Below are 17,807 nucleotides of genomic sequence, written 5' to 3' on the forward strand. Positions count from 1 at the left end.
AGCCCCTGGCAAGCTGCAAGAGCTCATTGGCATAGTCCTCCATGGTTTCGCCCGACTGCCGACGTCGTGTAGCGAGGAGGTAACGAGCGTGAATCTCGTTGGGTGGTCTCGTGTATCGTTTTTTCAAGAGCTCGATGGCTCTCGGGTAAGTGGTGGCCGCACGAATCGTGAGATAGGCCGTGTCGCTTACCCTCGCGTGGAGGACCTGGAGTTTGTCGTCGTCCGTAGTAACTGCTGCAGAGGCCGCCAGGTAGTCCTCGAAACACTTCAGCCAGTGGTCGAAGGTGTTAGAGGCACCGACCGCACGTGGGTCCAGCGTCAGACGCTCTGGTTTCAGCATTTGCTCCATACTCTCTTTACTGTCGTGAGTTTTGTGTTTGTCAATAAAATTGATGCGCGACAATCAAGCACGAGGTACAAGGCTTCAGCGATTGAAGGCTTTTATTGACAAACAATGGAACTATCTAAACACGAGTACACCAATCCAGACTGGAGGGGTCCCGCCTGAGCAGAGGGTCTTATACCTCTCCCCAGGAGGCGGGGCCCGACCGGGATGTGCCATAACAGCATCCACCACAGGTATATTAATCCCACAGTGTAAACACCCTAACCCAACAACAACATTATAACAACCCCACAGTGGCAACACCCTAACCCAACAGTAACATTGGAATAACCCCACAGTGGTAACCAACGATGGTTCACCACAATGACGACCGACACCACTGCTGTTGAACTAACTTTATTGATGACATATTTTCCTAACATGAGCGCACATCTGCAATGCATCCGGAGCCTTATCCCACCCACTTCTAGCATGTGCTATCTGACCTTCAACCACCCCCCCCAGGTCAGGTGACCCCCATATGTAATAGAGTGTACCAAAAAGTATCTAATACTGGCATTGCTTGGCTATTAATCTAAACACTCTCCAAGTCATCCAGGTTAATGAGACGAACAACAGGAGCTGACTCTTAACTCATTCAAAAATCTCCCTTTATTTAACACCTTAGGGACCAACTCAAACAGTTGCAATTCTTTTAACTCTTTTACTGAACACTAACTCTTAACTGAAATTAACTCTAATTATTTAACTGAAAATAGATGCAACCGGGTTTTAGGAAAAAACTGGCCAGGACTATTCCTGATATAGAATTTATCCTTGCAGTCTCCTCTGAAGAGGTTCCTCAGGGTACACTTCTTACGATGGTGAGTCTCCATGCAGTTATCACTGGAGATAAAAGCTGCACATGTCTTTTATCTACAAATTCTCTCACAAGCTTCCAGAAGATTCTCTGGCATCCAGCCAACTGGTTATCGAGAAACCAATCACATAACTCAAACAGCCAATGAAATTACTTGCAAACGATGCCATTATGCTTGGTTCAGGTTGCATGTAAAAACCATTATTCAGATCTAAGTCAACGTAAACAACTTCCCATATTTGGTCAACACAGGAAGCTTCCAATCATAGTTCCCAGATCAGGTTTTGACTCAGAGCAACTTTACAGCCTGCATTTGGTTTTGATTATAAGTTGACCAAAAATCCCAGCATGCTTAACTCTCAGCCAGAATAGCCATTTTAAAGCCAATATTGCCATTATTATTATTAAAATTATTGTTGCAGTCACTCTTTCTCCGTCAACCACAATCAGCCACTATCATGACAATCTCCTCAAAATGTTAACTGATTTTCTGAATACATTCCGATTTACATTTTCAGCACATTAAACAATGTTTGCTGCTGCCAGTTGCCCAGTGTTACTTTGCCTAGACCTAATATCCTTTATGTGATGAACACAATTTGCCAAAGAGAGAGAATTTGGGAGGAAGGGGATAGAAACATAGAAACATAGAAAAACTACAGCACAAAACAGGCCCTTCGGCCCCACAAGTTGTGCCGAACATATCCCTACCTTTTAGACCTACCTATAACCCTCCATGCTATTAAGTCCCATGTACTCATCTAGGAGTCTCTTAAAAGACCCTACTGAGTTTGCCTCCACCACCACTGACGGCAGCTGATTCCACTCGCCCACCCACCTTCTGTGTGATAAACTTCCCCCTAACATTTCCCCTGTACCTACCCCCCAGCACCTTAAACCTGTGTCCTCTTGTAGCAGCCATTTCCACCCTGGGAAAAAACCTCTGAGAGTCCACCCGATCTATGCCTCTCAACATCTTATATACCTCTATGAGGTCTCCTCTCATCCTACGTCTCTCCAAGGAGAAAAGGCAGATGAAAAATAGTTTTCAAATAAATAAATGCATCTAGCTTTGTGCGGCCAAGCAGTGTTCTGTTGTGTAACTGAGCAAGTAGTGAATTATTCTATTGCTTTAGCAAGGCTGATAAATAAAGCAACTCTCTGACCTCCAACTAGCAGCACTGGCCACATCCCTCATCTTTAATTATTGATGTATTCTCTTTCTTTTTGTTGCATTTGGTTCCATATCAAATGCATCAACTCTTCTGTACTTAATAAGAACTATGTTAAGGGTTCTTTATCTGGAAGTAGAGGCTTGATTATCAGAAGAAATAGATTTGAACTATTTTCCTTGATTTAATTTCCTAACCTTAACTCACAGTTGAATATGGGACTCTGCCCTCCCAGTGATAAATGGATTTTCTTGTTTTTTTATGGGTGTGTGTAAGAGATAGAGAATCTGGTGAAATGGTGCGATGATAATAATCTCTTCCTCAATGTCGATAAAACAAAAGAGATAGTCGTCGATTTTAGGAAACGTAGTGGAAGAGATGCCCCTGTCTACATCAATGGGGGTGAAGCGGAAATGGTCGAGAGCTTCACATTTCTAGGTGTCCAGTTCACCAACAACATGTCCTGGTCCCTCCACGCTGATGCTGTAGTTAAGAAAACCCACCAACGCCTCTACTTTCTCAGGATGTTAAGGAAATTTGGCATGTCCGCTACGACTCTCACCAATTTTTACAGATGCACCATAGAAAGCATCCTTTCTGGATGTATCACAGCTTGGTATGGCTCTTGCTCTGTCCAAGACCGCAAGAAGCTACAAAGAGTTGAGAATGTGATCCAGTCCATCACGCAAACCAGTCTCCCATCCATTGATTCCGTCTACACTTCCCGCTACCTCGGTAAAGCAGTCAGCATAATCAAAGACCCTGGACATACTCTCTTCCACCTTCTTCCATTGGGAAATGATACAACAGTCTGAGATCACGTACCAACCGACTCAAGAACAGCTTCTTCCCTACTGTCATCAGATTTTTGAATGGACCTACCTGCGGTTCTGGTCGCCGCATTATAGGAAAGATGTGGAAGTGTTGGAAAGGGTGCAGAGGAGATTTACCAGGATGTTGCCTGGTATGGTGGGAAGATCGTATGAGGAAAGACTGAGGGACTTGAGGTTGTTTTCGTTAGAGAGAAGAAGGTTAAGAGGTGACTTAATAGAGGCACTCAAGATGATCAGAGGATTAGATAGGGTAGATAGTGAGAGCCTTTTTCCTCGGATGGTGATGGCTAACACGAGGGGACATAGCTTTAAATTGAGGGGTGAAAGATATAGGACGGATGTTAGAGGTAGGTTCTTTACTCAGAGAGTAGTAAGGGCGTGGAATGCCCTGCCTGCAGCAGTAGTGGACTCGTCAACATTAAGAGCATTCAAATGGTTATTGGATAAACATATGGATGATATTGGAATAGTGTAGATTAGAGGGGCTGTAGATTGGTTTCACTGGTCGGCGCAACATCGAGGGCCGAAGGGCCTGTACTGCGCAGTAAAGTTCTATGTTCTACCTTATATTAAGTTAGTCTTTCTTTACACCTTAGCTATGACTGTAACACTACATTCTGCACTTTCTCCTTTCCTTCTCTCCTATGTACTCTATAAACAGTATGTTTTGGTCTATAGTGTGCAAGAAACAATACTTTTCACTGTATACTAATACATGCGACAATAATAAATCAAATCAAGTTTGGGGTTGAGTCTAGAGAGGAGAGCTGGATTAGTAATGATATTGGAAAAGACGCAGAAGACTCAGTAAATCGGCTGTGAGAGATAGTCCCAAAGGAGAAAGTCATAGAACCTTGTAAATGATATAACACTGTTGGAGAAATAACAAGGAATATCAGATATTCACAGAGGCCATTTGGTCCATCATGTCTGAATACATTGAACCAGCTTTTCAGGCAGTGCATTGTAAAATATTAAATTGAGCGAGCATGGAAAATGAAATCAAGATATATAAATGTACTAAAGATGCAAAACAAAATGTGGGTTCAAAGTATTAACAACGATGATGATTTGGTAACTATAGCAAAGGCATGGCTTATTTTGAGTAGGAATGGGACCTTAATATTCCCGATTGTAATATTTTCAGGATTGGGTGTGGTATAAGACAATGCTCATGCATGACTCTAATACAGCTCTAGATTATAAGGTTCTCTAGCAGTTGCCTTAAGGAAGAAAGCATCTGGCACTAGCTCTGAAAATAGGAACAGGAGTGGTACAATTCTCGATGTGTGACACCGAACTGTAGAGAAGTGATAGAGAGTAGATCTTCAGGAAGTTCAGAGAGACATGTATGAACATGGGGACAATAATTTGGGGGGAGTTTAACCATCACAAGACTGGGAAGGGAATGCATGTGGTCAAAAGGACAAATACTTTTTGCAATGCTGAGGCTACTTATACCTCAGTGTGCCCTTATCAAGCTGTCCTTTGCCTTCTTGCCCAACTTGGCAATGTGCTACTGCAGTTAGGAACAAAAGATATGAGGGGGTTCTGGATGTATGATACAGCACTTGCAATTCAACTGACTGACTAATGATATATTGCAGTAGAGTTGACTAGTCCCCAAGAACTGATCTTTTTCAAAATGCCAGTGGCTTCTCGTAGGTGACAGGCTTATTTGGATAAGAGAGAGATGTACGTCACCCACAAGCAGGTTTATTCATGGGCCCCATGGGAAGAGTTTTCCGGCCACACTCGCCCCAAGACCAGAAAATCCCACCCGAGGTCAACAGACCTTGGCAAGGTCTGCCCCCGCCCCAATGCTACGATTTCTATGGTGAGCAGGACGGGAAAATTTCACCCCATGCGCTTTTGCAAATTATTTTCTTTCCCGTTGCTCAGTAACCCTCCTTGTTCACCATGTCTGCCTCCAATAAGAATGCGCTAAGTTTCCCAGGTGATTGGAGATGCATTTTAACCTGTTCTAAGCACTATTCCTCACTTCCCTATCTGTACTTCGCAAATTTCACTCGGGTGTATTTCTTATATTTCTAACCATATGGAGCAAAGGATGTTACCAGGCAACTGGTGAGCAACTGGGGCAGTGGGATTAGACAAGGATTGTTCCAAGAAAGGGTCAGTCCTGGCATAGTGGGTCAAATGGCCTCCTATAATGTTTTCAATGTTAATGTTCTTGCTAAACATTCTTATTTCCTCTTCCTATTGACCACCAATAATACACGTATTGATTTTTTAAAAAGTTTTGGCTGTGTGGTGGCAAAACAGCAATAGATTGTAAAGGAGCAGGTTCTGGACACAGACTGTCCATTTGGTCCATGCAGTCCAGTCCTGTTAACTGCTTGAGGTACGATTCATGGTGTCAAAGATGGTAAACTTGGTCTGTCGTAGAAGTGTGAATAGGGTGATAGAGAACCAGCTGCTGATTTTACACTACGTATGATTTCCTTTTCCATCTACCCCTTTTGCACTTTCGTTGATTTGATCTATTCTAATAATCTAAAGTGTGCGGCATGGTGGCACAGTGGTTAACATTGCTGCCTCACAGCGCCAGGGACCCGGGTTTGTTTCCCGGCTTGGGTCACTGTCTGTGCGGAGTCTGCATGTTCTCCCTGCTTCTGCATGGGTTTCCTCTGGGTGCTCTAGTTTCCTCCCACAGTTGGAAAGATGTGCTGGTTAGGAGCATTGGCCATGCTAAATTCTCCCTCAGTGTACCCGAACAGCCGCCGGAGTGTGGTGACTAGGGGATTTTCACACGAACTTCATTGCAGTGTTAATGTAAGCCTTACTTGTGACACTAATAAATAAACTTAAAATTACTAGACTTTACCTGAGAGCAGATCCACAGTAAAACAAAATGCAAATTGAGTGTGGGCAGAAAAATCCAAAGGTATAAAGCACAGCTAACAAAATGGCTGTGGCAGGAGAACGTTATTATGTGGCCAGCACAGCAATTTTCATACACAGCAAGATCCCATAAACAGCAGCAAGTTGGGTAACCATGAGCATTCCTGCACTGATGTGCAGCAAAACTTACATGGAAATTCTGGAGTTGAGGTAAGAACTCTAACATCTAGACTAGAATGAAAACTGGAGGGAGGCGAATGGGATGAAACTGACAACATACGGGACACAATAGTATGATGGTTGTGTTCTGGACCGGGTAAGGACGGCAGATTGTGACTCCAGTCTCACTGTAATAGGACTGCCCTCTGAAATGGCCTAGCAAGCCACTTGGTTAAGTTTAAGTATTAGTGTCACAGTAGGCTGACATTAACACTGCAATGAAGTTACTGTGAAAATCCCCTAATCGCCACACGCTGGCGCCTGTTCGGGCACACAGAGGGAGAATTTAGCATGGCCAATGCACTTAACCAGCAACATCTTTTGGAATGTGGGAGAAAATACACGCAGACACGGGGAGAATATGGTTATAGTCAAGCGGGGGTGTGGTGGGGCAGGTGGGAAGGGGTGAGGAAGGAGGCTTTGGCTTCTCCTTCTTAAAGACAATTGGGGATGGACAATAAATGTTGGCTTTGCCGGCAACTTCCACATCCTGTGAACAATTTTTTTAGAAAACGAGGTGAGAAAGAAAGAGCAAAATGCCAACTGGGGTGATCCAAATGTCCCTTCAGTTGTTGAACATGCGTATGTCATAAGGTCACCTAACTCCCAGGGACGACCTTTCACTGCCTATTGGCGTTTTCAGAATTCAATCATTGACACAACCCCCATTGATTTCTGTGAAAGGAGGGAAAAAAAGAGCAGAATAATGGATTAAATACCATTACTGAAGTAAACTTCTTACCTGTTGCCTCCACCATTCCTTCAAGGATTACTACAATCTCCACGTCTTCCTTAGCCAGCTGGGCTTTGGAGGTTTCCCAGAATGGACTCTGCTGATTGATTTCATGGCTGATTATTAACGGTGAAACTAAGAACAGCCGGTCATCCCCCGTGTCGTAGCCGACGTTTATATCCGTCTGATTGAGCGGGATGAACTCTCCTTCCTTGGTTTGCCTTGATTTGATTAGCTTGGCACGGATCGAAGCCTCCACAATGTGGGAATTCCTCAGATCCCCAACTCGGAACATCAGGCACAGCTTCCCGTCACGTACAGAGATCACTGCATGTGTGGAGAAGACAAGTGTTTCAGCCCTCTTATTGGGCTGCGATATTTTCACAAACATGCAACCAACCATGAAAGCATTGACTATTGATCCCAGGACAGACTGGACTAGGAGTAAAATGATGCCTTCAGGACACTTGTCTGTGATGAATCTGTAGCCATATCCAATAGTGGTTTCAGTCTCTATAGAGAAGAGAAATGCTGAGACAAAGCCATTGAGGTTGTTAACGCAGGGTACCCATGAAGCGTCCCCTATGTGATTCAGGTCCCCTCGTATGTAGGCAATAATCCACCAGATCATTCCAAAGAAAAGCCAAGTGGTAGTATAGACCATGACAAAAATGAGTAGATTTAGCCTCCATTTTAAGTCCACTAATGTAGTGAAGATGTCCGTTAGGTAACGGTACCGCTCCCTCACGTTCCCATGGTGGACGTTACACTTTCCGTCCTTCCGCACGTACCTCTGGATGCTCTTTTTGGCTGGGTGATTGCCCATGGCTACTGGTTTTGGGACATAATCTCGCACTTGTTTTGGCAGCTTTGGCTGCCGTGTGGCCGCAGAGCTCTCCACGTCCTCCTCCATGGAAGTTGATAATCAGTCTAGTCAGAAAGAGACAGATTTCAGGAAAGTTATTTGATGTTCAACATAAGAAAATATATTGTTAAAAGTCAGAGTCATCTCACATGAGGCCCCAGGGACCTGATCACTTGACACTGATATGTTTCACAGGATTAGATAGATCAGGAAGTCCATTTGGAGCATCTTAGATGAGGTATCCCGAAATGTCCTCCAGTCTCATTATAAGATGCAGCCAATCTTTGAAAGACTCCAGGGATTTTTCCTCTCCTGCTGTTTCTGGAAATCCATTCCATGAGTTGATCAGTCTTTGTGTCAACAGGGACTTGGTGAATAATAGACTCAGAGAGTGGTGCAAAGAAGGGCTTTCAATTTCCATGGAGCACTGGCACCAGTGCTTGGGAAAGAGAGGGCTGTCCTTGTTAAAGTGTGCCCCACTTAATCAGAGATAAGTGGCAAATTGTATAATTAGGGCTGTGGATAGGGATTTAAATTACCAGAGGTTAGTTGCCAGAGCTAGAAAAGTGTCGCAACTTCATTGCAATGTTAATGTAAGCCTAATGTGACTAGTAAATAAACTATGAAGAGAAATGGCAAAGGCTGGGATTATTTTCCTTGGAACAAAGAAGACTGAGAGATGACTTGATAGAGGTGTACAAAATTATGAGGGGACCCGTGCCCGGGTGGCACGGTGGCACAATGGTTAGCACTGCTGCCTCACAGCGCCAGGGACCCGGGTTCGATTTCCGGCTTGGGTCACTGCCTGTGTGGAGTTTGTACATTCTTCCTGTGTCTGCGTGGGTTTCCTCCGGGTGCTCCGGTTCTCTCCCAAAGTCCTAAGCTATGCAGGTTAGGTGGATTGGCCATGCTAAATTGCCCCTTAGTGTCAGGGGGAATTAGCTGGGGTAAATGCATGGGGTTATGGGGATAGGACCTGGGTGGGATTGTGGTCAATGCAGACTCGATGGGTTGAATGGCCTCCTTCTCTGCACTGTGGAATTCTATGGTTCTATGGGAAGAGATGGAGTGGACAGGAAAGAATTGTTTCCCTTGGTGGAGAATTGTAGAGCCAGGGGACATAGATTGAAGATAAGTAGCAGTAGATGTAGAGGGGACATGAAGAAGAACTTTTTTAAGCAAAGGGTGGGGTGGGGGGGGTGGGGGGGGGGGGGCGGTGTCTGGAATTTGCTGTCCAAGTTGGTGGTGGAGAGTTGGTGAACTTTCTTAAAAAGTACCTGGATCTCCACCTTAAGTACTGTAAGCGACAGGGCTATGGGCCGGGTGCAGGAAGGTGGGATTAGAAAGGGCACCTGAGTGACCTTGGACGGGCATGGACAAGATGGGCCAAATGACCTCCTTCTGTGCTGTAACTTTTCTATGGCTCTTTATCTGAAAGCATTCTCAAGAAGATAAATAAATTAATGGCACAAACACAGATAAATGGCTTAGATCTAATTGCCCTTACAGAGATATGATTACAAATGTGGCCAATGTTGAGACATAAACATTCGAAGGCACACAACCTTTTGAAAAGACAGAGTAGAAAAGCAGGAAAAGCAGTCCTGATAGTAAGTGATGACACTAGGAGTTTAGTGAGAAAGGATCTTGGCTCAGAAGATCAGGAAGTTGAATCAGCACGGATGGAGACTAGGAATAATAAAAGTCAGAAAATGTTGTTGGGAGTTGACTATAGCACCCCCCGCCCCCCCACCAAACAGAAATTATACTGTTGGAAAGAGCATGAAGCAAGAAACAAAGACAATGTAATTACTGTGGTGGATTCTAAACTTCATATAGACTAGGCAAATCAAATTGGCGAATAATGAGTTTGTAGTAAGTTTTGTGACAGTTTCCTGGAACAATATGCCATGGAACCTGAAATACAGGGCAGCTAAAAAAAGTGAGGAACTTAACCTAATTCATATTAGCATAGAGAAAATATTGGAGAGACTTGAGGGACTCAAATCTGACAAATCCCTAAGAGGTGATGACCCACACCCTAGGGTTCTAGAAGAGAAGTTGCCGAGATAGTTTATGCATTGGTTATGACTTTCCAAAATTCCCTAGACTCTAGAACGGTTCCAGTGGATTCAAAGTTATCAAATGTAACAGTGCTATTAAAGAAAGGAAGCAGAGAGAAGACAGGGAACCACAGGCCAGTGGGTCTGACATCAATCATTAGGAAAATGCTAGAATCTATTTTTAAGGAAGCCTTAAAAATGCACTTAGAAAATCATGGTAAGATTAGAACATGTCAACAAAATAGAAATCATGGGCAGAACTTTCCCAAAATTAGATTGAGTGTCATAATTGATGCAAAAACCGGTGCGATTCCCATTGGCCCCATCGGCACTTTCTAGACCACAGTTTTTAGGAAATTTTAAAAAACATTCCCCACATGGAAAGCGCTGTGCTTGTGGTGCGAGGCATCTGATTCGCCCGCCCCAGGGGGTCATCTGAGCAGTTCAATCAAGGGTCGCTGCATGTCAACACAGCACTTGCTCACAGTCAAGCCAGGAGGATGGCAGCGAAGAAGCCTGCTCCCCACTTCACAGAGGGTGCCCTCACCCAGCTGTTTGATGCCACAGAGGAGGGAAAGTTGACAACTGACCCGCTGACTGGCAGGAGATCCTCCAGCAAGGGCACAAACCCTGCCTGGGAGATGGTGGCCACACTGGTGAGCGCCAGCGCAGTCAACAAGAGGATGGGGGTGTAATGCCACAAAAAGATTTCAGGGTGGCACGGTGGCACAGTGGTTAGCACTACTGCCTCACGATTCCCGGCTTGGGTCACTGTCTGTGTGGAGTTTGCACATTCTCCTCGTGTTTGCATGGGTTTCCTCCGGGTGCTCCGGTTTCCTCCCACACTCCAAAAGACGTGCATTGACCTGAACAGGCGCCGGAATGTGGCAACTAGGGGAATTTCACAGTAACTTCATTGCAGTGTTAATGTAAGCCTTACTTGTGACTAATAAATAAGCTTTACTTTACTTTAGATTAATGACATCCTCTGGTCTGCCAAAGGAAGTGCTTCCCGCCTTCTCTCACGCTACCCCTTTCAGTCACTCCTCCCCCTTTCAGTCACTCCTCCCCCTTTCAGTCACCCCTCCCCCTTTCAGTCACCTCTCCCCATGACATGTGGACCCCAAATGCTGCCACCAGGCAGGGCCCCCTACCCAACTTTCTAATGCTTCCTCATCTTCCCTGGTACCCCCTCCCTCACAAGTCATCCTTGCTCACATGCTGTGCCACACATGCAGTGGTATCATTGCTCATATCATCCTCATTTGTCTCCCTGCAGGATAAGCTCACTCATGACCACTGCATGAGTGAAGAGGGGTGGTGTAATGGCAGAGTTCAGGATCCTAACTCTGTTTGGGAGAGAGCCACGGAGCTTGCAGGGTCTGTGCGGAGACCAAGCTGGACCTGGGAGAGAAATGTGAGGAGTCACTGCATTTTCATCCTGCTGGTCAAACTCATAGGTGTGCCCCAGAACTTTGCCTTTGCCATGTTTTAATACCAACACTAGAGTTAAGAAAGCCCACCAATGCCTCTAATTTCTCAGAAGACTAAGGAAATTTGGCATGTCTGCTACATCTCTCACCAACTTTTACAGACGCACCCCCATAGAAAGCATTCTTTCTGGTTGTATCATAGCTTGGTATGGCTCCTGCTCTGACCAAGACCGCAAGAAACCACAAAAGGCCGTGAATGTAGCCCAATCCTTCACGCAAACCAGCCTCCCATCCATTGACTCTGTCTACATTTCCTACTGCAACGGAAAAGCAGCCAGCATAATCAAGGACCCCATGCACCCTGGACATTCTCTCTTCCACCTTCTTCGTTGGGAAAAAGATACAAAAGTCTGAGGTCACGTACCAACCGACTCAAGAACAGCTTCTTTCCTGCTGCCATCAGACTTTTGAATGGATCTACCTTATAGAACATAGAACATTACAGCGCAGTACAGGCCCTTCGGCCCTCGATGTTGCGCCGACCAGTGAAACCAATCTAAAGCCCCTCTAATCTACACTATTCCAATATCATCCATATGTTTATCCAATAACCACTTGAACGCTCTCAACGTTGACGAGTCCACCACTGCTGCAGGCAGAGCATTCCACGCCCTTACTACTCTCTGAGTAAAGAACCTACCTCTAACATCTGTCCTATATCTCTCACCCCTCAATTTAAAGCTATGTCCCCTCGTGCTAGCCAACACGAGGAAAAAGGCTCTCACTATCCACCCTATCTAATCCTCTGATCATCTTGTATGCCTCTATTAAGTCACCTCTTAACCTTCTTCTCTCTAACGAAAACAACCTCAAGCCCCTCAGCCTTTCCTCATACGATCTTCCCACCATACCAGGCAACATCCTGGTAAATCTCCTCTGCACCCTTTCCAACACTTCCACATCTTTCCTATAATACGGCGACCAGAACTGTATGCAATACTCCAAATGCGGCCGCACCAGAGTTTTGTACAGTTACAGCATGACCTCCTGGCTCCGAAACTCAATCCCTCTACCAATAAAAGCTAACACACCGTACGCCTTCTTAACAACCCTATCAACCTGGGTGCCAACTTTCAGGGATCTATGCACATGGACACCCAGATCCCTCTGTTCATCCACACTACCAAGTATCTTACCATTAGCCCAGTACTCTGTATTCCTGTTACTCCTTCCAAAGTGAATCACCTCACATTTTTCCGCATTAAACTCCATTTGCCACCTCTGCGCCCAGCTCTGCAGCTTATCTATGTCCCTCTGTAACCTGCCACTTCCCTCCGCACTGTCTACAACTCCACCGACTTTAATGTCATCCGCAAATTTACTAATCCATCCTTCCACGCCCTCATCCAAGTCATTAATAAAAATGACAAACAGCAGTGGCCCCAAAACAGATCCTTGCGGTACACCACTAGTAACTGAACTCCAGGATGAACATTTCCCATCAACCACCACCCTTTGTTTTCTTACAGCTAGCTAATTCCTGATCCAAACCACTAAATCACCCTCAATCCCATGTGTCCGTATTTTCTGCAAAAGCTTACCATGGGGAACCTTATCAAACGCTTTGCTGAAATCCATATACACCACATCAACCGCTTTACCCTCATCCACCTCTTTGGTCACCTTCTCAAAGAACTCAATAAGGTTTGTGAGGCATGACCTACCCTTCACAAAACCGTGCTGACTATCCCTAATCAAATTATTCCTTTCTAGGTGATTATAAATCCTATCTCTTATAATTCTTTCCAATACTTTGCCCACAACAGAAGTAAGGCTCACCGGTCTATAATTACCAGGGTTGTCCCTACTCCCCTTCTTGAACAAGGGGACAACATTTGCTATCCTCCAGTCTTCTGGCACTGTTCCTGTAGACAATGACGACACAAAGATCAAAGCCAAAGGCTCTGCAATCTCCTCTCTAGCCTCCCAGAGCATCCTAGGATAAATCCCATCCGGCCCATGGGACTTATCTATTTTTACCCTTTCCAGAATTGCTAACACCTCCTCCTTATGAACATCAATCCCATCCAGTCCAACAGCCTGCATCTCAGTACTCCCCTCAACAACACTGTCCCTCTCCAGTGTGAATACCGACGAAAAATATTCATTTAGTGCCTCTCCTATCTCTTCAGACTCCACGCACAACTTCCCACTCCTGTCCTTGACTGGCCCTAATCTTACCCTAGTCATTCTTTTACTCCTGACATACCTATAGAAAGCTTTAGGGTTTTCCTTGATCCTACCTGCCAAAGACGTCTCATGTCCCCTCCTGGCTCTTCTTAACTCTTTCTTTAGGTCCTTCCTGGCTAACTTGTACCTCTCAAGCGCCCTAACTGAGCCTTCACGTCTCATCTTAACATAAGTCTCCTTCTTCCTCTTCACAAGAGATTCAACCTCCTTCGTAAACCACGGTTCCCTCACACGTCTGCTTCCTCCCTGCCTGACAGGTACATATTTATCAAGGACGCGTAGTAGCTGTTCCTTGAACAAGTTCCACATTACAATTGTGCCCATCCCCTGCAGTTTCCTTCCGCAACCTATGCCAGCTAAATCTCACCTAATCGCATCATAATTTCCTTTCCCCCAGCTATAACTCTTGCCCTTTGGTATATACCTATCCTTTTCCATTGCTAAAGTAAACGTAATCGAATTGTGGTCACTGTCACCAAAGTGCTCACCTACCTCCAAATCTAACATCTGGCCTGGTTCATTACCCAGTCCCAAATCCAATGTGGCCTCGCCTCTTGTTGGTCTATCTACATACTGCGTCAGGAAGCCTTCCTGCACACACTGGACAAAAACCGACCCCTCTAAAGTACTCGAACTATAGCTTTTCCAGTCAATATTTGTAAAGTTAAAGTCCCCCAGTACAACTACCCTGATACTTTCGCTCCTATCCAGAATCATCTTTGCAATCTTTTCCTCTACATCTCTGGAACTTTTCGGAGGTCTATAAAAAACTCCCAACAGGGTGACCTCTCCTTTCCTGTTTCTAACCTCAGCCCAAACTACCTCAGTAGACGAGTCCTCATCAAATGTCCTTTCTGCCACCGTAATACTGTCCTTGACTAACAATGCCACACCTCTCCCTCTTTTACCACCTTCCCTGCACTTACTGAAACATCTAAACCCCGGAACCTGCAACAACCATTCCTGTCCCTGCTCTATGCATGTCTCCGAGATGGCCACAACATCGAAATCCCAGGTACCAACCCATGCTGCAAGCTCACCCACCTTATTCCGGATGCTCCTGGCGTTGAAGTATACACACTTCAAACCGCCTTCCTGCCTGCCAGTACACTCCTGCGACTCTGAAACCTCATCCATGACCTCACTACTCTCAACCTCCTGTACACCGGAGCTACAATTCAGGTACCCACCCCCCTGCTGAATTAGTTTAAACCCTCCCGAAGAGCATTAGCAAATTTCCCCCCCAAGATATTGGTACCCCTCTGGTTCAAGTGCGGACCATCTTGTTTGTAGAGGTCCCACCTACCCCAGAAAGAGCCCCAATTGCCCAGGTATCTGAATCCCTCCGTCCTGCACCATCCCTGTAACCACGTGTTCAACTGCTCTCTCTCCCTATTCCTCTCCTCACTATCACGTGGCACGGGTAACAAACCAGAGATAACAACTTTGTTTGTTCTAGCCCTAAGCTTCCACCCTAACTCCCTGAATTTCTGCCTTACATCTCCATCCCTTTTCCTACCTATGTCTTGAGTGCCTATGTGAACCACAACTTGGGGCTGGTCCCCCTCCCCCTTAAGGATATCGAAAACACGATCCAAGACATCGCGGACTCTGGCTCCTGGGAGGCAACACACCAGCCGCGAGTCTCTCTCATTCCCACAGAATCTCCTATCCGTCCCTTTAACTATGGAGTCCCCAATGACTAATCCTCTACTCCTCTCCCCCTATCCCTTCTGAGCCACAAGGACAGACTCTGAGCCAGTGACCTGTACACCATCGCCCCCCCAACAGCATCCAAAAGTGTACTATCCCCAATTTCTACGACATTTTTTGTTTCTCCCCCCACTTGGATGGCTCCCTGTACCTTGGTGCTGTGGTCAGTTTGCTCATCCTCCCTTTCCCTCCCCTTCTGAGCTGCCGGGCCGGACTCTGTGCCGGAGGCACGGCCACTGTTGCTTCCCCCAGGTAGGCTGCTCCCCCCAACAGTACTTAAACAGGAGTACTTATTTTTAAGGGGCACAGCCACTGGGGTACTCTCTAGTACCTGACCTTTCCCCTTCCCCTTCCTAACCGTGACCCACTTGTCTGTCTCTCGTGGCCCCGGTGTGACCACCTGCCTGTAACTCCTATCTATCACCTCCTCATTCTCCCTGACCAGACGAAGGTCATTGAGCTGCAGTTCCAGTTCCCCAACGTGGTCCCTTAAGAGCTGCAGCTCGACACACCTGGCACAGATATGGACGTCCGGGAGGCTAGCTGACTCCAGGACCTCCCACATCAGACACTGAGAACAACAAACTGGCCTCACAATCATAATTCCCCCTTTCTTCCAATGACACAGAAAAAAAAACTGTCTAAACCTACCCCACCTCTGCCTGTTTACGCCGAAGCCCGATGAGCCAAAGCCCGTCAGCTCTCACTCTACTTCCCACTCACTCCACTGCCCTCTCCCGACGCTGCCCGCTCAAAAGTGCGGCCTGCTTTTAAACCCTCCAAAAACCTTCCCAGGCTTCTCCTGGGCCTACTTCCTGTTTTGCAAAAACAACCTCCGATTTTTAACACAATTTTAACTGAAAAATAAATAAATAAATCACATGCAGGAACAGGAACACACTCCCTTACTCTCGGCCTGCTCCTGTGGAACAATGAGTATTGTTCAACAATTATATTAAGTTGATCTTTCTCAGCACCCTAGCTTTGACTGTAACACTACATTCTGCACTCTCTCCTTTCCTTCTCCCCTATGAACGGTATACTTTGTCTGTATAGTGCGCAAGAAACAATACTTTTCACTGTATATATATATATGTGCCAGTAATAAATCAAATCAAATCAAATCAAAAGGAAAATCGTCTGAGCAGCCTGGCCCATCCACAGCAGGGTTCCTGCACCAACTCTGCACAGTTCAGAGGAGAGGTCGCTGGAAGACACAGAAGATGCGTCACGGCTGTTACCCACACCCTCCACCAATGCAGGGACACACACACCATTGGGCATTCTTAGCAGGCAGGCTTTGGGGCCAATATCCGGTGAGTGCCACACTGCTGCTGATGCAACAAAGTCCCAGTGATTGGACATTCGGAGGTCTGCTGGATCCCAGAACTCAGCTGTGCCCCAGCCAGGTGCCGTGTCACTGGACATGTTTATCCCTCAGCTGCTTGAGATGAAAAGGCAAGGCCAGGAATATCAGGATGTCAGGGACACTCCTGCAACTGCATGACTGATTGGGGGAGTCCCAAAGCTTCCTCATACAGGAGATTGTGCTGTCAATGCAAAACACTCAGGCTAACGCTAGGGTGGCAGCCACAATGGAGAGCCTGGGGGCTCAAAGTCAGATCCATGGTGGGAGATGTTTGAACCATGGCTCAGTCCATGTGCTCCATGGCTGAGGGCATCAATTGCATGGTGTAGTCACTGGTGGGCATCCATGTGTGCCAGTGCCAGAGGATGGCGGGGCTTCTGGATTTCACCTCAACTAGCCCTCTATCCTATGGAGTGACCCAGGGGCCCTCGAGCATCTAGAGGGAGGTGGATCTGCAAGTGCACAGCCTGGGGCCTTCCACCCAGAAGACCCTGGAAGTGCCCAGATTCTCCGCTTCCAGAGATTGGCAAACCCAGGTTCAGCAGACAGAAAAGGGTGGCACTACAACACCAGTGACATCCAAAAGTGGGCTGGGGCCTTCTAGATCCCAGCACTCCAGAGGATGCCCATAAAGGGCATCTCAGGCATCAGGGCGTGGTAGAGAGCAGGCGACTTCTACTTCTGATGTGCATCCTGGGAGATACACCTAGGCATAGTGGGAGGGTATGTAAAGCTAGGGAAGTGTAGGTGCCCAGCGTTGGCGCGGGTGAAATTAGGCACTATAAGCTTTGGAACACTCACCTGTCTAATTTTGACCTATGACAATATATAATATAATTGATGCTCACCACTTTAAAGCTTCACAAGCACAAGTTATTTTTTAATGGAATGGCGCTTCTCACCATTGGGGTACATTTGGTCTCACAGGGCCTCCATGTCCTCCAAGTGATGAGGTCTTCTCGGTCTGACTGTTTCATTCGCAGTGACAGGACTCAGTAATGATGCAGGGAGTCCTAAACCTCTTTAGAGTATAGGGACAGAAGAATGTGTGCTCTCATCCTCATTCTTACATGTGCCAGGGAGTCCA

At 46.2% G+C, this 17,807-nt stretch overlaps 1 protein-coding gene across 2 annotated transcripts in view; it reads right to left on the reverse strand.

Moving 5' to 3' along the window:
• Positions 1–7,940, reverse strand: part of kcnj6 (potassium inwardly rectifying channel subfamily J member 6) — a 34,686-nt gene extending 26,746 nt beyond the window's left edge. For both annotated transcript variants that reach the window (XM_078232017.1, XM_078232015.1), the window contains exon 1: positions 7,037–7,940. In XM_078232017.1, the coding sequence (XP_078088143.1) occupies positions 7,037–7,940 (904 nt within the window). The remainder of the gene's footprint in view (positions 1–7,036) is intronic.
• Positions 7,941–17,807: the final 9,867 nt, after the last annotated feature.

The sequence above is a fragment of the Mustelus asterias genome, chromosome 17, assembly GCF_964213995.1.
Source record: "Mustelus asterias chromosome 17, sMusAst1.hap1.1, whole genome shotgun sequence".
Taxonomy (NCBI): domain Eukaryota; kingdom Metazoa; phylum Chordata; class Chondrichthyes; order Carcharhiniformes; family Triakidae; genus Mustelus; species Mustelus asterias.